The 18,496-nt window shown below is 38.5% G+C and overlaps 2 protein-coding genes across 2 annotated transcripts in view; one reads left to right on the forward strand and one right to left on the reverse strand.

Annotated features, from left to right (window-relative positions):
* Positions 1-4,502: 4,502 nt before the first annotated feature.
* SLCO6A1 (solute carrier organic anion transporter family member 6A1) overlaps positions 4,503-18,496 on the forward strand; it is a 95,791-nt gene continuing 81,797 nt past the window's right edge. Inside the window, exons 1-2 of the mRNA XM_041751091.1 lie at positions 4,503-4,815; positions 18,011-18,271. Of these exons, the coding sequence (XP_041607025.1) occupies positions 4,503-4,815; positions 18,011-18,271 (574 nt within the window). The remainder of the gene's footprint in view (positions 4,816-18,010; positions 18,272-18,496) is intronic.
* LOC121489418 (ubiquitin-conjugating enzyme E2 N-like) lies at positions 14,570-16,543 on the reverse strand. The gene is made up of 2 exons (XM_041752458.1): positions 16,447-16,543; positions 14,570-15,416 (listed from the first exon to the last, which is right to left on the reverse strand). The coding sequence occupies exons 1-2, from the start codon at positions 16,541-16,543 to the stop codon at positions 14,911-14,913; spliced, it is 603 nt and encodes a 200-aa protein (XP_041608392.1). The 3' UTR covers positions 14,570-14,910.

The following is an 18,496-nucleotide window of genomic DNA, read 5'->3' on the forward strand; positions in this document are numbered from 1 at the left end:
CTCTATGATCACATTCTCCATTGTGGTAGCCCCTGGCTGTATATGGCTATTGAGCATTTGCCATGTGGCCAGTCCAAACTGAGATGTCTTGTAAGTATGAAATACAAACTAAATACTAAAGATTTAGCGGAAATAAAAGAATAGAAAATATTCCATCAATAATTGATGATTTAAAAAATATTAATTACATGTTGAAATGCTAATATCTAGGACATATTAGGCTAAAAATATATTACTCAATTCAATTTTGCCTCTTTTTATTTTTTATTTTTTTGTGGTCGGGACTAGAAATTATGTATGTGCTGACATTTTATTTCTATTGTATAGTACTCCTCTGTTGCTTTGGTCTCTTAAAGACTCAAAAACTTCAAAGGCCTCATTTCTGGCTGAAACTAAAAAGAAATTAGTAAGGCACCACTTAGTATTTCATTTTCACACTCCTTTGGACTTTAAAAATTTTGTGATCAAAACAACCACCATAAAAAAGCCAAATGGCCATGGGCAGACCTGCTTCTAGAACCTTGTCTTTCTATTAGCATGCAATTATGTTAGTAAACATCACTACAGGTGTGGCTGCCCTGACCTTCCAGCGCATGCTCTCTGTTAAAGTGAAAAGGACATATCTTTTTAGGACTGTCATCTGATGCTTCCAGTAGTGATTTCCAGACTTACTTTCTTAAAGGGCCAAATCATATTTTTCTCAATGGGTATTTAAAATTCTATTGAAAATATGGCTACACATTCACACAGTTGTTTCTTGCACAGAGGATTCCTCAACTAATCCTGGCAACAAGTTAAAAGTCAATGGGTCTGATGCCATTTATCAGTTCGGGGTGGTTCCCTTGTTTCCTAAATTTCTTGTGATTTGTATCGTGAAAGGGTGATGAGTATTTTCAAATGCTTTTTCTGCGTCTATTAAAATGAGCAGATCGATTTTCCTTTTGTTAATCTGGTAAATTGCATTAAATGATCTTCAAATGTTAAACCAACCTTGTATTCCTGGAATAAATTCCACTTGATCATGGAATATACTTCTTTTTATATGTTGTTGGATTTGATTTGCTAACGTTTTGAGGTTTTTTTTTTTTTTTTTTTTTTTTACAATTCCTGACATCTTTTTGAAAGACATTTTGTTTTTTTTTTTTTTTTTTTTTTTTGAAAGACATTTTGATGGACAAAGAGTACTTGGTTGGAGACTTTTATATTTTAAAGATACAGTTTTATTATATTCTGGACTGCATAGTTTCTCATAGTATAATTCATATTTATTTATTTATTTATAGATTTTATTTATTTATTCATGAGAAATACAGAGAGAGAGGCAGAGATACAGGCAGAGGGAGAAGCAGGCTCCTTGCAGGGAGCCCGATGTGGGACTCGATCCTGGGACCCCAGGATCATGGCCCAAGCCGAAGGCAGATGCTCAACCGCTGAGCCATCCAGGCACCCCTGATTTATTTTTTAAAGTATTTTTAGTGTAATTTACTTTAAAAATTTGTTATTCCATAAATTATATTTCTTTTTTCTCTCATTTCCTTCAAACTTCTCTAATAGGGCTTGATTTTTAGCAACTTGACTGGGATATGTTTAAGTGTGTTTTTCTTTGTATTTATCTTGCTCGGCATTTTCTGAGATTGTTGCTTATGTGGTTCTACATTTTTCATTAGTTTTGTAAAATTTGTGACCCTTCTATCTTCAAATAATTCTTCTACCTCATTGTCTCTCTCCGGTACCTCAGTTATACATGTGTCAGACCACTCAATGCTAACGTTCAGATGTTGTATATGAAAATATATTTCAGACCAATGTATTTATACCTGGGATTGATGATTCTTCTGTTAGGGTAGATGTGTCAGTATCAATAGGAATAGAGATGGATTTGGATATTGTTTTTGCTCTATTTCTCTTTAGTGCACCACAGGCTTAAAATTCTTCTAAAGGGGATTGAAACTTCCTTATGCTTTGTCTGAAACCTTGAGAGTCTTTTGTCAGTGTAACTACTCCACTCTCAGCTTTCAGCAGGTATAGTATGCCTGTAACTACAGAGGGGGTCTCTCTCTGCTCTCTTGAACCACTTATATTGGTGTGGTGCCATTGACTTTGTATTCATGCAAAGCTCAAAATGGAAACAGAGGAGAGGTTCTCCTGGACAGCTCTAGCCTTACTTAGGCCCTGAGGATCTAAGCCTCAATGGTTGGACTTTGCCTTGTTTTGGTGGCAAGTCTTGGAAAGATGCTGTTCCTGCCCCTCTCGCTTTGTCAGATGATTTGTATTTCTACCCTTCCCTCTGGTGGTAGCCAACCTTCAGGTGGGCCACAGAACAGAATGTTTTCCCACCTCTTAATGATACATGGCTTTTGTTCTGTTCATCTTGCTTTGCAGTGATTAGGGGGCAGGAGAGTTTCCTGCCTCAATCCCAGGGAAGAACTACTTTGGCATTGCTTGTTCAAAGGCCCAGGAATATAACACTTTGGAGTAGGAAGGTAAGCAAGGATCCCTGCTTCTCTCTCAGCATCAGTCTATCATCACCCAATGTGTTCCTCATTAAGGAGGGTTCTCTTGCTCTGTCAAATGGCAGAGATCTGATACGTGGGTATGGATTCCCCTTGTCTCGGAGGTTCCTAGGGTTTCTAAACTATTATGCTAGCCCTCACTTGTCCTTTAAGAATTAATATTTCAAATGTTTTCTTTTAATCTTATTTTATGGTTGCTATCTCTTCCTTCTGTGTTCAACAAAAGATGAAAGAGTCTGTGTCCTATCCTTCTTCCTAGGAGTTTGGAAGCAATTCACCTGGCTGCTTTGCAAATGTAGCTCTCCAGTGGGCTTAAAAAGCGATTACTTTTTATATTATCCAGGTTTTTTTTTTTTTTTTTTTGGTTATAGTTGTTAGAGCCAGGTAACATTCTGCTTGGCTTTCTTTCTTTCTTTTTTTTTTTTAATTTTTATTTATTTATAGTAGTCACATAGAGAGAGAGAGAGAGGCAGAGACACAGGCAGAGGGAGAAGCAGGCTCCATGCACCGGGAGCCCGATGTGGGATTCGATCCCGGGTCTCCAGGATCGCGCCCTGGGCCAAAGGCAGGCGCCAAACCGCTGCGCCACCCAGGGATCCCTCTGCTTGGCTTTCTATATTCTGAGTAGAAGCAAAAGTCTTAGAATAATTTCTTTTGAATAGACCCATATTTTTCCCTTTGCTCTCATGTAGTGCCCAGTTGGGTACCATGGCACAAGAATCAGAGTCCTTCTACTTTCCTTCCTCCTAGGCAACCTGTTTCATTTATGCTGATTAATGTCATGAAGCCCTGTGAATGGGTGTCCTAGTTGAGTATGATGAATACGGAAAAACTAGGGTATTTTTTCTATTTACGTAGTGACCATATATTTGACAAACTAGGTCTCTTAATAGAGGCAAATGACTTTTCCACTCCCTGATGGGCATATAGTAAGGCAAGTTAAAGGCTCAGGTTGAAGGTGGAGTCTGTGATATCCTTCTCCCCAGCTCTTCTCAGTGGTTTTTCTCCTGGTCTACCAGGCCTAGCACTTGCTGGCTGCACAAAATTTTGTTGAAGATCTGGATTGTTTGTAGAAACACAATGTCTCATCCACTGGAAGGAAGATAGTTTCATTTCTCCTGTAAAAACATCTAGCCTGTATATAGGGCCTGAATAACTTATATTTCTGTCTGAGAAAAAAAGCCGAAAGGAAGGTAAGTTTTTACCATAAAAATATACACATTTCACGTTCTCTTACTGTTCTCTTAAATTTTTATTTTCAGTAAACTTTTTTTGTACCTGAGAAAGTAAATCACACCCTAGGTCCCATCTCCCTCTTTAGAGAGGAAAAGAATAATCCTTTCTATTTTTGGTCAAGGATAGTTTCTCTGATAATAATTTCTTTTTGGGAAACACTTCACATAAGAGCATTCATTGGGATATTGGTTTTACCATCTTTTTGTTTGATTTTTCTCCAAATATGGCAGAAATGTCTTCTTTTCATGTCTCTGATTTCCCCCTGGTCCTTCAGCAATTTTCGGGTTGTTTACAGTGAGATCATCCAGGTCAAAAAAAAAAATTAGGATAAGATAAGTGTGGGGAAACTGGGGGACAGTTCCACTGTCCCCTCGCTGCACGGTTGTCTTTTGTTGCGTCCTAGCAAAAACTGTTAAATCTAGCATCTTCTGACTTCCATTAGGGTTACTCCAGCTAGAATCCAGTAGTACTAGCTTCCCTCCCTCCCCACCCCCCACTCCTCTTCCCCACGTGGAAGCAGAGAAGGAAACAGCCTTGGAAGTTCTCTTTGGGCAACTGTCAACCTTGCAGGGACGTTTGCTTTCTGCTCAAGGAGAAAGGCTCCCTCTGGAGGCTGGGGTCTCTGGTGGCCACCGGTTGGCTGACGTCTGGGCCTGCTGGCTTTTCGGTGGAGCAGGGGTAGCGGGAGGCCCCTGGGAGCAGCAGGCCCCACCTCCCTCAGCTGCCGCCCCCGTGTGACCCCAGCCCCCCACCATGCAGGACGCCCTAGCAGAAATGGAGCCCGAGGTGGCGCCGGCCCAGCTTGCTGAGAATGCTCAGGGCAAGGAGGACAGGAAGGACAAGAAGCGAGTCTGGCGTATAAGGACAGTTCCCACTAGCCTGCTCAAGTTCCATGCTTTCCAAAAAGGGAGAGGTCAGCCTGAGGCCAATCTGAAGAAGACTCGAGAACGGAATGAAGGTTTGGAGGGACGCTGCGGCCTGGGTTGCATGGTTATTCCCTGCTGCCAGCGTTTAAACAACATCTATTGTTTCATGATTTTCTACTGCCTCCTGGTCACCTCTCAAGGTGAGCCTGAGTGGGAGTGGCTGTCATTCTGGTGAGGGCAGCCCCCAGGGACCCTTGGGGTTGCTACCTGGTGGAGGAGGAGGCCAGGATAGGGATGAGGCCTGAGTGGAGGACTCCTTGGGGTGCCCCAGCTTGAAGCAGCTGTACTCTCACGTTCTCAAGGTTCTCAAGGTCTACCTGGAATCAAAACAGGTTAAAAATGGGCCATTACCTCCGGTTTGTGCACCTGTCATTGCTTCAATTCAGCAGGTGCCTGAGGGAGCCAGTCCACCCTAGGGAGTGTGAGGCCATATGATGGGCTTGGCCTCCAGAGAACAGCCGGAGGGTGGTGTTGAGTCATTTAACATTGTTTGGTCACCAACCCTGGGAAGTTCAAGGTTAAATTATTCAGGGGGATTAAAATAAAATTGAATATGGTGTCTGTGACCACCCATTTGTTTCTGCTTCTGCTCACAAATTGGAGACATGCTGGCCAAGCTGCTCCCCGCCTGGATTTGGTATCCTTGTGTTATGAGTTGAGGAGGTGAAGTGGAACCTCAAACAACCCATATTAGAGATGGCAAACTGGAAGGTGTTTATCCTTGTCCACACAGTTAAACAAAGGATGTGAATTTGAATGCCTTTAGAGAGGGTATTCATTCTTTACTTGGCCACAGCCCTTACCACTCCCATTACACGTAAGATCCTTTACTATCCTGTTTACACTGATGGTATTCAAGTTTGCCAGGCATGATCTGGTTTTGCTCTAAAATGTTATTTCTAAATAAGTACAAAAAAAAAAAAAGGCTGTATGTGATAAGAACCATATGAGAAGAATGCATAAATAATGATCAGTTGATCTTGATTTTATTGAGGAACTTTCTTGGGGAAGGGGCATCTTAATTATACCCTAATAAATAGGGTACAATTGTAATAGCTGGAATGTAGATAAGGAGTATTTACTGTAAAAGGAAATGAATGAATGAATGAATGAATGAATGTTTGGATAAAAAACCACTCAGTTACAGGAAAGCCTTGTTTCAGAATGGTGAGTGATGACTTTGGCTTGGATGATGGTTTCATCTAAGCACCAAAAAGAGTAATTATATCTGTTTTGTTCATCATGTCTCTCCAGGACCTAATTACTGTGACTAAGACAATTAAGTATGTATTGAATGCATAAGTGAATACAAAAGAAGGAAAAGACAAGTTTTCAGCACATTATGAAGGTCTATAAATAAATACCAGACTGAAAATTTTGAGAGGATACTAAAAGGTGTTCACCTCACTAATGTACGGGGTGATGAGTAAGGTGCTTTACAGGTATTATCTCACTAAATATAATCCCTTCACTAGGTTGGTAATGAGGAGCCATTGAAGGTTTTTGAAGAAGTGGTTTGCAGTGAATGTTTTTAGCTCCACTACTGACTTCATATAGATCATTAGCTCAGTTTGGGTATAACATTGAGCCTTCTATTCATAAAAACAATATATCTCTTCTTGTATACTTATCCGTTGATCTATTTATTATTTGTTGTTACTTTTTAAACAGTTTTGAAGTAATTTCGAACATACAGAAAGGGTGCAAAGGTGATACAAAGAATACAGGTGGCCCCTCACCCACATCCTCCAGTTGTTTGCATTTTACCACATTTGTTCCTTCACCATAATACGTACAGACTTTTTCAGACATGGTGCCCATTACTGCTAAAGATTCCAGGGTGAGTTCTCCCAAAGTGAGGACACTTTTCTCACCACTTTTCAGTCAGGAATATCAGTGCAACACTACCATCAAATTAGGAATTGGTGGCCCCACTCAGATACTGCCAGCTGCCTCACTATTATCTCATTTTCCTTTCTGGTCCCAAGTTCTATCCAGGAACACACATTGGATTTAGCTGTAATATTTTAGACTTTAATCTGTAGCAGTTCCTCGCTTTCCCCCCTGTTTCTTATGTCCATGCAAATCTTAAGGTATATGGGTCTTTCATTCTGTATGTTGAATTTCAACCTGGGTATAGTTTGATGTGTCCTTATGACCAGACTCAGGGCATGCCTGCCTGATTGCATCCAGACTATAATGAAATTGGTGTCAGGCATAATGCCAGAAGATATAGCCATAAAGGTGGGATTTTAGGATTGGTTTTATTATACCTTTAGTCTTGAGGTTCTGAGCCGTTTGGGCCGTGGGAGATGGGTAGTCATTTTTGGCATGTAGTAGCATTGTAATGAATCAAGCTACCACTTGTGTTTGATTGCGATGAGGTACAGGTGGAAACATGTATCTTAGAAGCCCAATTGGCTCTACCCTTTACCTTCTGGTAGTGGTAATGACTGTAAAGGTGCTGGTGATGGATGGAATCTTTTGAATGTTCTTATGAGGAGAAAATGACAAATTCAGTTCTGCTAACTCTCAGCTCAAGTCTGAGAATGCTGGAGCCCCCCTCACAGCCCTAAAAGAAGTTCTCATTTGTTTTAATCATAGAGCTTATATTTTTGGAAATCAAACACAAATTTAAGTGTATGGGTTGATGAGTTATAATGGCAGTTGAATGCACAATCTAGTCAAGTTTGTCCTGCATCTTGTCTTCTGTTATGTATCCAAAAAGAGTTATTAATTTTTTTAGTCCATTAAGTTCGTTACGTATTAGGACAGGGTGGTGACTTCTGAGCTCTTACATGTAGAACTGGAACAGTATATGTTTGTGTGGACACATATTTTCATTTAGAGAAGTGATTTTTATACCCAGGAGTGGAATTGCTGGGTCCTATGGTGACTATGATTCACTTTTTAAGTGTGTAGATTTTTCATATATGTGTTTTATTAGTGTGAGGAAGTTGCCTTCCATTTCTACTGAGTATTTTTATTAAGAAAATGTGTTGGGTTTTGTTAATTGCTTTTTTTTTTTTTGGCATTCATGTGGCTTTTGTCCTTTATTGTATTAATATAATGAATTACTTTGATTTCTTTTCATATTTTGGTATGAAATTAAGAAGCCCCATGGCTTTTGCACTTTTAAATTTGGTGAAATATTCAAAATAATTGTAAACAGAGGCAACTTATTTGAAGAGTTTTGTCTTTCAACAAGGTACTTCTCAAAAATTCTCTGAGAGTATTTTGGCAGAACTATTTCAATACAAAAAAAAAAACGTATTTAGTAGTGTTTCCCTAAGCTTACTAGATATTTATAAACCCCTAGAGAGTGATTTCTCAATTAAAATGTGACCTACAGTGAAGAGTCATTTGGGGCTTCACATTTATTAACTATATAATTGGAGATCCGTACCACCTCCTCATTCAGGCTGAATGGTTAACTAGAAGGATGTGGGACTCAGAAAGATGTTATATTCATGGCTATTACTTATTACAACAAAAGGATACAGATTAAAATAAGTAAAGAGAAAAGGCCCATGGGACAAAATCCAGAAGAAAACAGGAACACGCTTCCATGTATCCTTTCTCAGTGGAATTGCATGGACATGCTTAATTTTTCCAGCAGCAACGTGTGTTAACAAATGCAAACAGTTACCAAACAAGGAAGATTATGTCAGTCTTGGTGTCCAGGGTTTTTTTTTTTTTTTGGATCAGTCACGTAAGCATTTAGCATCTGTGTGATTGACCTTAGCTATTCAGACACCATTACCCCACTCTTGCACGCACAACAAAGAATACATTCACCAGAAATCATATTATTAGCATAAATTATGTGATCGCACTGATATGTAGCCCAAGGCCTCAGTCATACAACAACACATGTTCACCTTGAATCACTTGTTTAATATAAACGGTTAGATCAGAGGGTTCTGTGTGGTCCAAGGCCTCAAGCAGAATATTCCAAGGGCTCAGAGTTATCTTCCAGGAGCCAACCAAAGGCCAGTCTTGAAGATAGGGATTCTTTGAGCAACCAAGGCCTGCTGAAGTAATGCTTTGCTGCAAAACTACACAAAGCCACTTGGATGACTTGCAGCTAATTTGATAAGAACAATTAGAAAAAAGCTCATGTTAAAAGTATACTTTTAGGGATCCCTGGGTGGTGCAGCGGTTTAGTGCCTGCCTTTGGCCCAGGGCGCGATCCTGGAGACCCGGGATCGAATCCCACATCGGGCTCCCGGTGCATGGAGCCTGCTTCTCCCTCTGCCTGTGTCTCTGCCTCTCTCTCTCTCTCTGTGACTATCATAAATAAATAAAAATTTAAAAAAAAGTATACTTTTAGAATATATTTCAGAAAAAAGTATGAATAACATTTTATTAGCGATAAATATGGCTAAGAAATTAAGATATGTGAGTACATATCAAGAATCATATTTTTAAAAAGTTATATAATATAAAGGTGTTTGAAAAGTTTTTGAATAAACTTAGCTTCATTAATGTAATATAACTAATTTGCCTATAAATTACAAAAATTATATGATTTTTAAATATACTACTACATACCAGGCATTGAACCAGGAAAAAAAACAAACCATCAAACATAGAATCTAAAGTTGGTTATCTGGTGTGATTAGGCTTGAAAGCAATGCAAAAAAGCAGTATTTGTGCCCGTGAAAAATGGTATACTTCAGGTTTATGTCATGTAGTAATAAGAGTTATTTAAAATGTTGCCTAGAATGAAGTTCTTATTGAAGGCAATACTATGGGAGATGAATAGCTTCTTCAACTGACTTCTTTGGTAGGACTTTTGACTGGAAGGGTTCTGGGGTTGATTGACTGCTTCCAACTTCCCTGGGAAGTTTACAGAAAGATAATAAGAAGGTTAGGGCATGGTCAGGGAAATGTATGAGCTTCTCTGATGGTTCTATGAGATTCCCATCATTGTTAGCCACACACTGCATGTCTTGAACGGTTCCCACCCAGAATTACGACCTAAGCTCAATGCACAGATTCACCAGACCAGTTTTGTTAGAGTTGAGATATTGACTGGAGAAGAGTGGAACTGTAAGAATTGGGTAAGGGCATTTGGCTGGAATTCAATGAATCTGAGGACCATAAGTCCCCAAATCCCAAACCTCCTTTCCCAGTAGGAGCAACTATTTCTCCTATGTCTAAAAAGAGCAATTCCTTTCTTGAAGACACCAGACTGACCTCACCCAAGTTAAGGGAGTGCTGATTGCCCTTATGATGCACTCCACCAACCCTTATTGCTGCCAGACTTATAACTATAATTAGATCCCAGCCTTCCCAGAATGACTAACATAAAGTCTATCCTGGGAGATACTCTACACCACAAATTTGCCTGCCACTTCAGTGATATTTCTAGGAACAATTGGCTTGGAGTATGAGGGCTATCTCTTCTAAAATGAAGGAAAAGTTTCTTGTTTTACTCACTGTTAAGAAGCATAATCTTCAGTGAAGTTGTGGGTTTCTGAAGGTAGAAGTGTGTTATGGTAGCACTATAGCTTCACTGAGGAGCAGCTCTGAAAAAATAGAGGTAAAGGAAATCTTCCTAGTGGGCAGACCATTGAACAATACGTCTGATGGTCCAGATTGCCTCAATACTGTGTTGCAACTGCCCAATGGTTTGACCATTTGATGACTAGGAGAACTGGGTGAGTGGCATGTTCCTTTCAATAGGCAGAGTTATCCTATGTGGATATTCACTAAAAGAAAAACATCACAGTGGAAGATTTCGATGAGATAAGTAGTCATCCTGTGAAATTAGCATCTTCCCCCAGTCATTGTATGTCTTGTTCAGCGAGCTCATATTTACAGTGACAATCCCATCAGGAACGGAGGTTAGGCAAGAACTGAAGGCCTGGATTTATCTTTACCACTGCTGGTGTGGCTATTGTACTTATTAAATACCTTATACACACACCATCATGGTCGTCTTATTTGTTATCACATTGCTTTAAATGAAGGAGTTCATTTTATTAGAGAAAAAGTGTCATCCGGAAGTTCATATTCATCATGGTCTTACCACATATCTCAATAACCAGAAACTCTTGGCTTTATAGAAAATTATAATGTCCTGCTGAAGACTCAGGTAAGACCCAGTTAGGAGAGAACAATTTAAAAAAAATGTGAATGCTGTTCTGTAAGGTGAGGCATATGCTTTGAGATAGAAACCTGCATATGTCATGTGTGATCAAGAAGTAGAAGAGGGGTTGAACAGTGAAAGAAGGTTGTAAATAGCAATTGTGTTTCCATAACCATTTAGAGAAATAAAAACTGCAGCAACTATGAATTTTTCTAGCATTTGTTTCATGTGTAAACACACACACACATATACACGTTTGTGTGTGTGTATTTAATTTTTTTCTTTTTCCCTTACTGTTTGATAAAAGAATATTGTGGGATATATTCTTACAAATCCACCTCTGGGTTACAAAATAACCCTGAGAAGAGGAATTTAATATCCCAACCCCAGAGATAGACATAGTTACTGACAGGACATTTATTATTTTTTTTGTTAAACATTTTTTAAAATTTAAATTCAATTTGCCAACATATAACATAACACCCTCAAGTGCCCTCCTCAGTGTGCATCACCCAGTTATCCCATCCTCCCATCCACCTCCTGTTCTGCAACCCTTTGTTCGTTTCCCAGTTAGGAATCTCTCATGGTCTGTCTCCCTCTTTAATTTTTCCCACTCAGTTTCCCTCCTTTCCCTTATAATCCCTTTCATGGTTTCTTATATTCCCCATATGAGTGAAACCATGTGATGATTGTCCTTCTCCAATTGACTTACTTCACTCAGCATAATACCCTCCAGTTCCATCCATGTCAAAGCAAATGGTGAGTATTCATCTCTTCTGATGGCTGAGGAATATTCCACTGTATACATAGACCACATCTTCTTTATCCATTCATCTCTCGATGGACACCGAGGCTCCTTCCACAGTTTGGTTATTGTGGACATTGCTGCTATAAACATTGGGGTGCAGGGGACCTGCCGTTTCACTGCATCTGTATCTTTGGGGTAAATCCCCAGCAGGGCAATTGCTGGGCCATAGAGCAGTTCTATTTTTAACTCTTTGAGGAACCTCTACACAGTTTTCCAGAGTGGCTGCACCAGTCCCCATTCGGACCAACAGTGCAGGAGGGCTCCCCTTTCTCCATATCCTCTCCAACATTTGTTGTTTCCCATCTTGCTAATTTTTCCCATTCTCACTGGTGTGAGGTGGTATTTCATTGTGGTTTTGGTTTGTATTTCCCTGATGGCAAGTGATGCGGAGCATTTTCTCATGTGCTTGTTGGCCATGTGTAGGTCTTCTTTGGTGAAATGTCTGTTCATATCTTTTGCCCATTTCATGACTGGATTGTTTGTTTCTTGGGTGTTGAGTTTAATAAGTTCTTTATAGATCTTGGAGACTAGGCCTTTATCTGATATGTCGTTTGCAAATATCTTCTCCCATTCTGTAGGTTGTCTTGTAGTTTTGTTGACTGTTTCCCTTGCTGTGCAGAAGCTTTTTATCCTGATTAAGTCCCAATGGTTCATTTTTGCTTTTGTTTCCCTTGCCTTCATAGATGTGTCTTGCTAGAAGTTGCTGTGCCCAAGTTCAAAATGGGTGTTGCCTGTGTTCTCCTCTAGGATTTTTGATGGATTCTTGTCTCACATTTAGATCTTTCATCCATTTTGAGTTTATCTTTGTGTCTGGTGTAAGAGAATGGTCTTGTTTCATTCTTCTGCATGTGGATGTCCAATTTTCCCAGCACCATTTATTGAAGAGACTGTCCTTTTTCCAGTGGATAGTCTTTCCTACTTTGTCTAATATTAGTTGATCATAGAGTTGAGGGCCCATTTCTGGGTTCTTTATTCTGTTCCATGGATCTATGTGTCTGTTTTTGTGCCAGTACCACACTGTCTTGATGACCACAGCTTTGTAGTACAACCTGAAATCCAGCATTGTGATGCCCCCAGTTCTGGTTATCTTTTTCAATATTCCCCTGACTATTCAGGATCTTTTCTGATTTCATGCAAATCTTAAGATGATTTGTTCCAACTCTGTGAAGAAAGTCCATGGTATTTTGATAGGGATTGCATTGAGTGTGTAAATTGCCCTGGGTAGCATAGACATTTTCACAATATTTATTCTTCCAATGTTTTTCCATCTCTTTATGTTTTCCTCAATTTCTTTCAGAAGTGTTCTGTAGTTTCTAGGGTATAGATCCTTTACCTCTTTGATTAGGTTTATTCCTAGGTATCTTGTTTTTGGTGCAATTGTAAATGGGATTGACACATTAATTTCTCTTTCTTCAGTCTCATTGTTAGTGTATAGAAATGCCACTGATTTCTGGGCATTGATTATCCTGCCACACTGCTGCATTGCTGTATGAGCTCTAGCAATCTTGGGGTGGAGTCTTTTGGGTTTTCTATGTACAGTATCATGTCATGTGTGAAGAGGGAGAGTTTGACTTCTTCTTTGCAAATGTGAATGTCTTTTATTTCTTTTTGTTGCCTGATTGCTGAGGCTAAGACTTCTAGTACTATGTTGAATAGCAGTGGTGAGAGTGGACATCCCTGTCCTGTTCCTGATCTTAGGGGAAAGATCAGTGTTTCCACACTGAGAATGATATTTGCTGTGGGGTTTTTGTAGATGGCTTTTAAGATGCTGAGGAATGTTCCCTCTATCCCTACACTCTGAAGAGTTTTGATCAGTAATGGATGCTGTATTTTGTCAAATGCTTTTTCTGCATCTGTTGAGAGGATCACATGGTTCTTGTTTTTTCTCTTGTTGATGTGGTCTATCACATTGATTGTTTTATGACTGTTGAACCAACCTTGCATCCCGGGGATCAATCCCACTTGTCATGGTGAATAATTTTCTTAATGTACTGTTGGATCCTATTGGCTAGTATCTTGGTGAGAATTTTTGCACCCATATTCATCAGGGATATTGGTCTGTAATTTTCCTTTTTTGGTGGAGTCTTTGGTTTTGGGATCAAGGTAATGCTGGCCTCATAAAAGGAGTTTGGAAGTGTTCCCTCCCTTTGTATCCTTCGAAACAGGTTTAGTAGAATATGTATTATTCTTTCATTAAACATTTGGTAGAATTCTCCTGGGAAGCCATCTGGCCATCGACTTTTGTGTCTTGGGAGTTTTTTGATGACTGCTTCAATTTTCTCACTGGTTATTGGCCTGTTCAGGTTTTCTATTTCTTCCTGTTCCATTGTGGTAATTTGTGGTTTTCCAGAAATGCGTCCATTTCTTCTAGATTGCCTAATTTGTTGGCATATGGTTGCTCATAATATGTTTTTAAAATCGTTTGAATTTTCTTGGTATTTCTTGTGATCTCTCCTCTTTCATTCATGATTTTATTAATTTGAGTCTTTTTTTTTAATAAGACTGGCTAATGGCTTATCTATCTTATTAATTCTTTCACAGAACCAGCTCCTGGTTTTGTTGATCTGTTCTACAGTTCTTCTGGTCTCTATTTCATTGAGTTCTGCTCTAATCTTTATTATCTCTCTTCTTTTTTTTTTAGAATAACAAAAAATATTTTACTAAAACATAAGATTTACAGAAGTTTCCAGACAAGCCATACAAAACGGTCACAAGCTTTTTCTTGAAGGAAGGATTCTACACTTGACAGCAAAGTCACAATGTTATTAGTGAGGGCTGTGATGTTTGTTTAATGTTCCCATTTTGGTTCAAACAATCAAGCTTGTCCATCTACAGCGTCTAAATAAAGTTAGACTTGGCTAGAGAGCATATTCTAAAGAACTGGTTAGCTGCTTTTAATCGATGCAATTAGATCACCATAAAAAGGGGGAAAGGAGCCCACAGAATTAAAATAAAACTACCTCTCCCCCTCAAAAATAATAATAAAGCAAAACACCCACACCCCTGCAGCTAACCCTGACAACTACCTTCATTCACAGTGCTTTATACTTAAACCATGATGGGGGAAATGAATAAAAGCAGAGAGGGGCCACTGCTTTTAAACGTTTCACAACAATCCAGATGGTACTTCTAGCCTCTGCTCATGCTTTACAACAGTGAATCAGGACAAGACATAGATTTGCTAATGTGCATTTAATCACCAAAGGACTGAAGATGTCTGGGCTTTTATTCTGTAATGTTTCTAAGACTGTGTCCATTAAATGCAAACAAAAAAGGAAGAAGTCTTGGCAGAACAGGAGAAGTGATGCACACTTGATGATCAGATCGGTTTTAAATATTATTCATGGCATATAGCCTAGTCCATGCTCTAGCTGTTTCTATGGCTTGGGCTTCGTTGGTCTTCCACTGCTCCGCTACATCATTTGCTAACGGATCATCTGGATTGGGAGCACTTAACAAAGTCTGGATCGATAGCAGAACTGTGCGGATCTGCAGTGCTGGGGACCACTTATCTTTCAAAATATCTAAACATATTCTTCCCAACTTGTCTACATTAGGATGATAAATTTTGGTCATGAAACGTACTTTAGGGGCTGCCATCAGGTATTCTTCTGGAAGGAATAGTTCAAGTTTAAAAGTCCCTCCCTCAAAGGGGGAATCCTGGGGGCCACCAATGACCACATGAAAATAACGGGCTTTGCTCTCATCTGGTTCTGCTTTAATGCCAGGAACTGGTTCTGCCAGCAAATGCTGGGTATCCTTGATAATCCTGCGGGGCAGCCCGGCCGTCTTGTCAGATCCCGAGTTCGGCCTCTGCTCTCGACTCCCGCTCCGCTCTCCTCACGCACGAGTGGAAGTCCCTATTATCTCTCTTCTTCTGCTTGGTTTAGGTTTTATTTTCTGTTCTTTCTCCAGTTCCTTTAGATGCAAAGTTAGCTTGTGTTGAATTTTTTCCAATTTTTGAGGGAGGCTTGTATTGTGATGTATTTCCCTCTTAGGACTGCTTTAGCTGTATCCCAAAGATTCTGAATGGTTGTATTTTCATTTTCATTAGTTTCCATAAGTCTTTTAAATTCTTTTCTAATTTCCTGGTTGACTCATTCATCTTTTAGTAGGATGCTCTTTAAGCTCCATGTGCTTGAGTTTCTTCCAGATTTCATCTTGTGATTGATTTCTAGTTTCAAAGAATTGTAGTGTGAAAATAGGCAGAGGACAATCCCAATCTTTTGGTCTCAGTTGAGACCTGATTTGTGACCCAGTATGTGGTCTCTTCTGGAGACCATGTGCACTTGAGAAGAATATGTATTCAGTTGCATTAGGATGGAATATTCTGTTTATGTCTGTGAAATATTTTTGGTTGTATATCATTCAAGGGCCTTCTTTGTTGATGTTCTGTTTAGAAGATATTCTTTTGCTGAGAGTGCCGTGTTGAAGTCTTATACTATTAGTGTATTATTATCTATCTATGTCTTTACTTTGGCTATTATTAATTGATTGATATACTTGACAGCTCTCATGTCAGAGGCATAAATATTCATAATTGTTAGATAGACCCTTTAAGTATTATATAGAGTCCCTCTTCATCTCTTATTACAGTCTTTGGTAGACTCTAATTTATCTGATCTGAGGATTGCTACCCCAGCTTTCTTTTGAGGACCATTTGAATGGTAAATAGTTCTCCACCCTTTCATTTTCAGGCTGGAGGTATTCTTAGGTATAAAATGAGTCTCTTGTAGACACCATATAGATGGCTTTTGCTTTTTTATCCAGTCCGATATCCTGCGTCTTTTGATGGGATCACTTAGCCCATTCACATTCAGAGTAACTATTGAAAGATATTAATTTAGCTGACAGGATGTTTCTTGCTTTGGCCATTGTTCTTCTTGGCCACATCTAAAATGAGAGTTGAAGAAAATTCTTCTTTTTGATGCAGCAAAGATTTTATATCTTGTTTCCTGCTCATCTTGATCTGTCAGACTGTTGTTGCTCCAAGTCTGACTTACAGTTTCTTTTTCAGTACAATTCCCTTACCAATTTAGTTAGGTCTATGATATGTTTGAGAAGTTATTTGTTTTTACCTTTTATATTTTTTATACAATTTATACCTGTGCAATTTACTTTTTATATTAAGAAAATCCATTCAGATTTATGATTAACCTAGAAGATGGGTTAACATTACCTTGAGATGGTTATGATGACTGGACTCTGTGTCCTTGGTTTTTTTTTTTTTTTTTTGAAAGAGTAAGAATATTTTTACAAAAATGAGAATGATGCAATGTTAGAAGCATGACAATGTTGCTATTAGTTTGGTATGCTAGTTGAAATAGAGGAAGAAGGGTGAAAATGAGTCCTGAGTAGTCTAAAGGCTGAACTCTGTAATTTACTTGTTTTTTGGCCATAAACTTCATTATTCATGATCTGGACTTATTCCTCTTTACAAGGGGCCAAGGGGCCTATGAACTACATTTTCCAGTCTTTCTCACTGGCTTCCACTTAGGCGTTGCCATTGAGAGGCTATGGCAGTAGATTTGAAAAAAGGGCAAAGGAAAGCCTCTTTTTTGTTTTTCTCCTGTCTCTGGTGATGTTTTTGGCAATAGCCCAATGCAGGTGAATAAGATCTCCTGGATTTATGCTCAGGCATCACTGTAACAGCTCCGTCAGCAGCAGCAGTGGGTGCTTCAGCAGCCAAGGCTTATGGCTCTGGCTCTGCAAATGCATAAGTTTTGATGAGTAACTCTTTTCCCTTTTCACTCCAACAAACGTACTACTTTTGTAACCAATCTCTATATTAAATTCTTTGTTTCAAATATTTACTGTGATTATTTTTTTCCTAGTTGGTTAGAGAGGGATAGAAATACAGGTATATGATATCATTTACTTAATGTTTAGAGCATGAAAATTCTCTATATTGTTCAAGAATATACACATCGTCCAAAAAAAAAAAAAAAAGAAAGCATTTAAAAGGGTCAGAAATGATAAACTTTAAATACAGGATATGGGTTACAGAGAGAGAGGGGAATGTGTTTAGGGAACACATGATAGGCTTCAAATATTTTGATGTTTTATTTCCTGTTCTGGTTTGTAGATAAATATTCATTAGATTGCTATTTGTTCATTTTTTATAATTGAAATACAATATATTAAAATAAAGATGAGTCCTAAGTAAGATGACTAAAAAAGATCAGCATTTTTCAATAAATAAATACAAAACTGGTACAAAAATTCAATTAGCAAATATTATTATTGATTAAGGCCTATTAGTATTTTAGAAGTCAAATTATGTGCTTATAGATCTTAAACAGTCAGAATATTGTAAAATAAACTTAAATCAATGCAAATTGTTTTGTTTTGTAATGAGTATCATGGTGTTCTGTTTTGTCTCTTAAAATGCATATTATTGCTTTCTTTTTATTTTCTTTTTATATTTTAGGTATTGTGTTTGGTCTCATAGATCTAAGCATTGATACTTTTCAGAAGGCCTATCATCTGAGCAACGTTGAGAATTTATTGTTATCTTTGACTTATGATATTTCATCTTGCCTGATAGTAGTGTTTATATCATACTATGGAGGAAAAGGAAACATACCAAGATGGATTACGCTTTCCTCCTTTTTGGTAGGATTTGGATCACTTTTATTTGCTTTTCCATACTTTAGTGATGGAAATTATCAATCAAGTATAAACATTGAAGGTAAGATTATAGAAGGTACATCTTATTATTCACTTAAACCATTGGCTTAGGAACTTAAAATAGTTATTTATAATATTGGTCTGTACATCTATCCATCTGTACCTATGTATATTACCAAGTTTATTAAGATAATTAATTGTAGCTCCCTACTAACATATGTATGCCATTCTCTCATCTTCTCATGATCGTATATACTTTCAAGTAAGAGATAGGCATAGGAAGAAG

Source organism: Vulpes lagopus, chromosome 4 (assembly GCF_018345385.1).
Source record: "Vulpes lagopus strain Blue_001 chromosome 4, ASM1834538v1, whole genome shotgun sequence".
NCBI classification, from domain to species: Eukaryota; Metazoa; Chordata; class Mammalia; order Carnivora; family Canidae; genus Vulpes; species Vulpes lagopus.

Bases quoted from the DNA above. Each gene is read 5' to 3' on its own strand.
- LOC121489418 (XM_041752458.1), bottom strand. From the start codon at position 16,543: ATGAGCAGGAAACAAGATATAAAATCTTTGCTGCATCAAAAAGAAGAA. The intron at 15,417-16,446 runs GCAAGAAACATC...GTGCGTGAGGAG, and splicing joins CAAGAAGAACAATGGCCAAA to AGCGGAGCGGGAGTCGAGAG.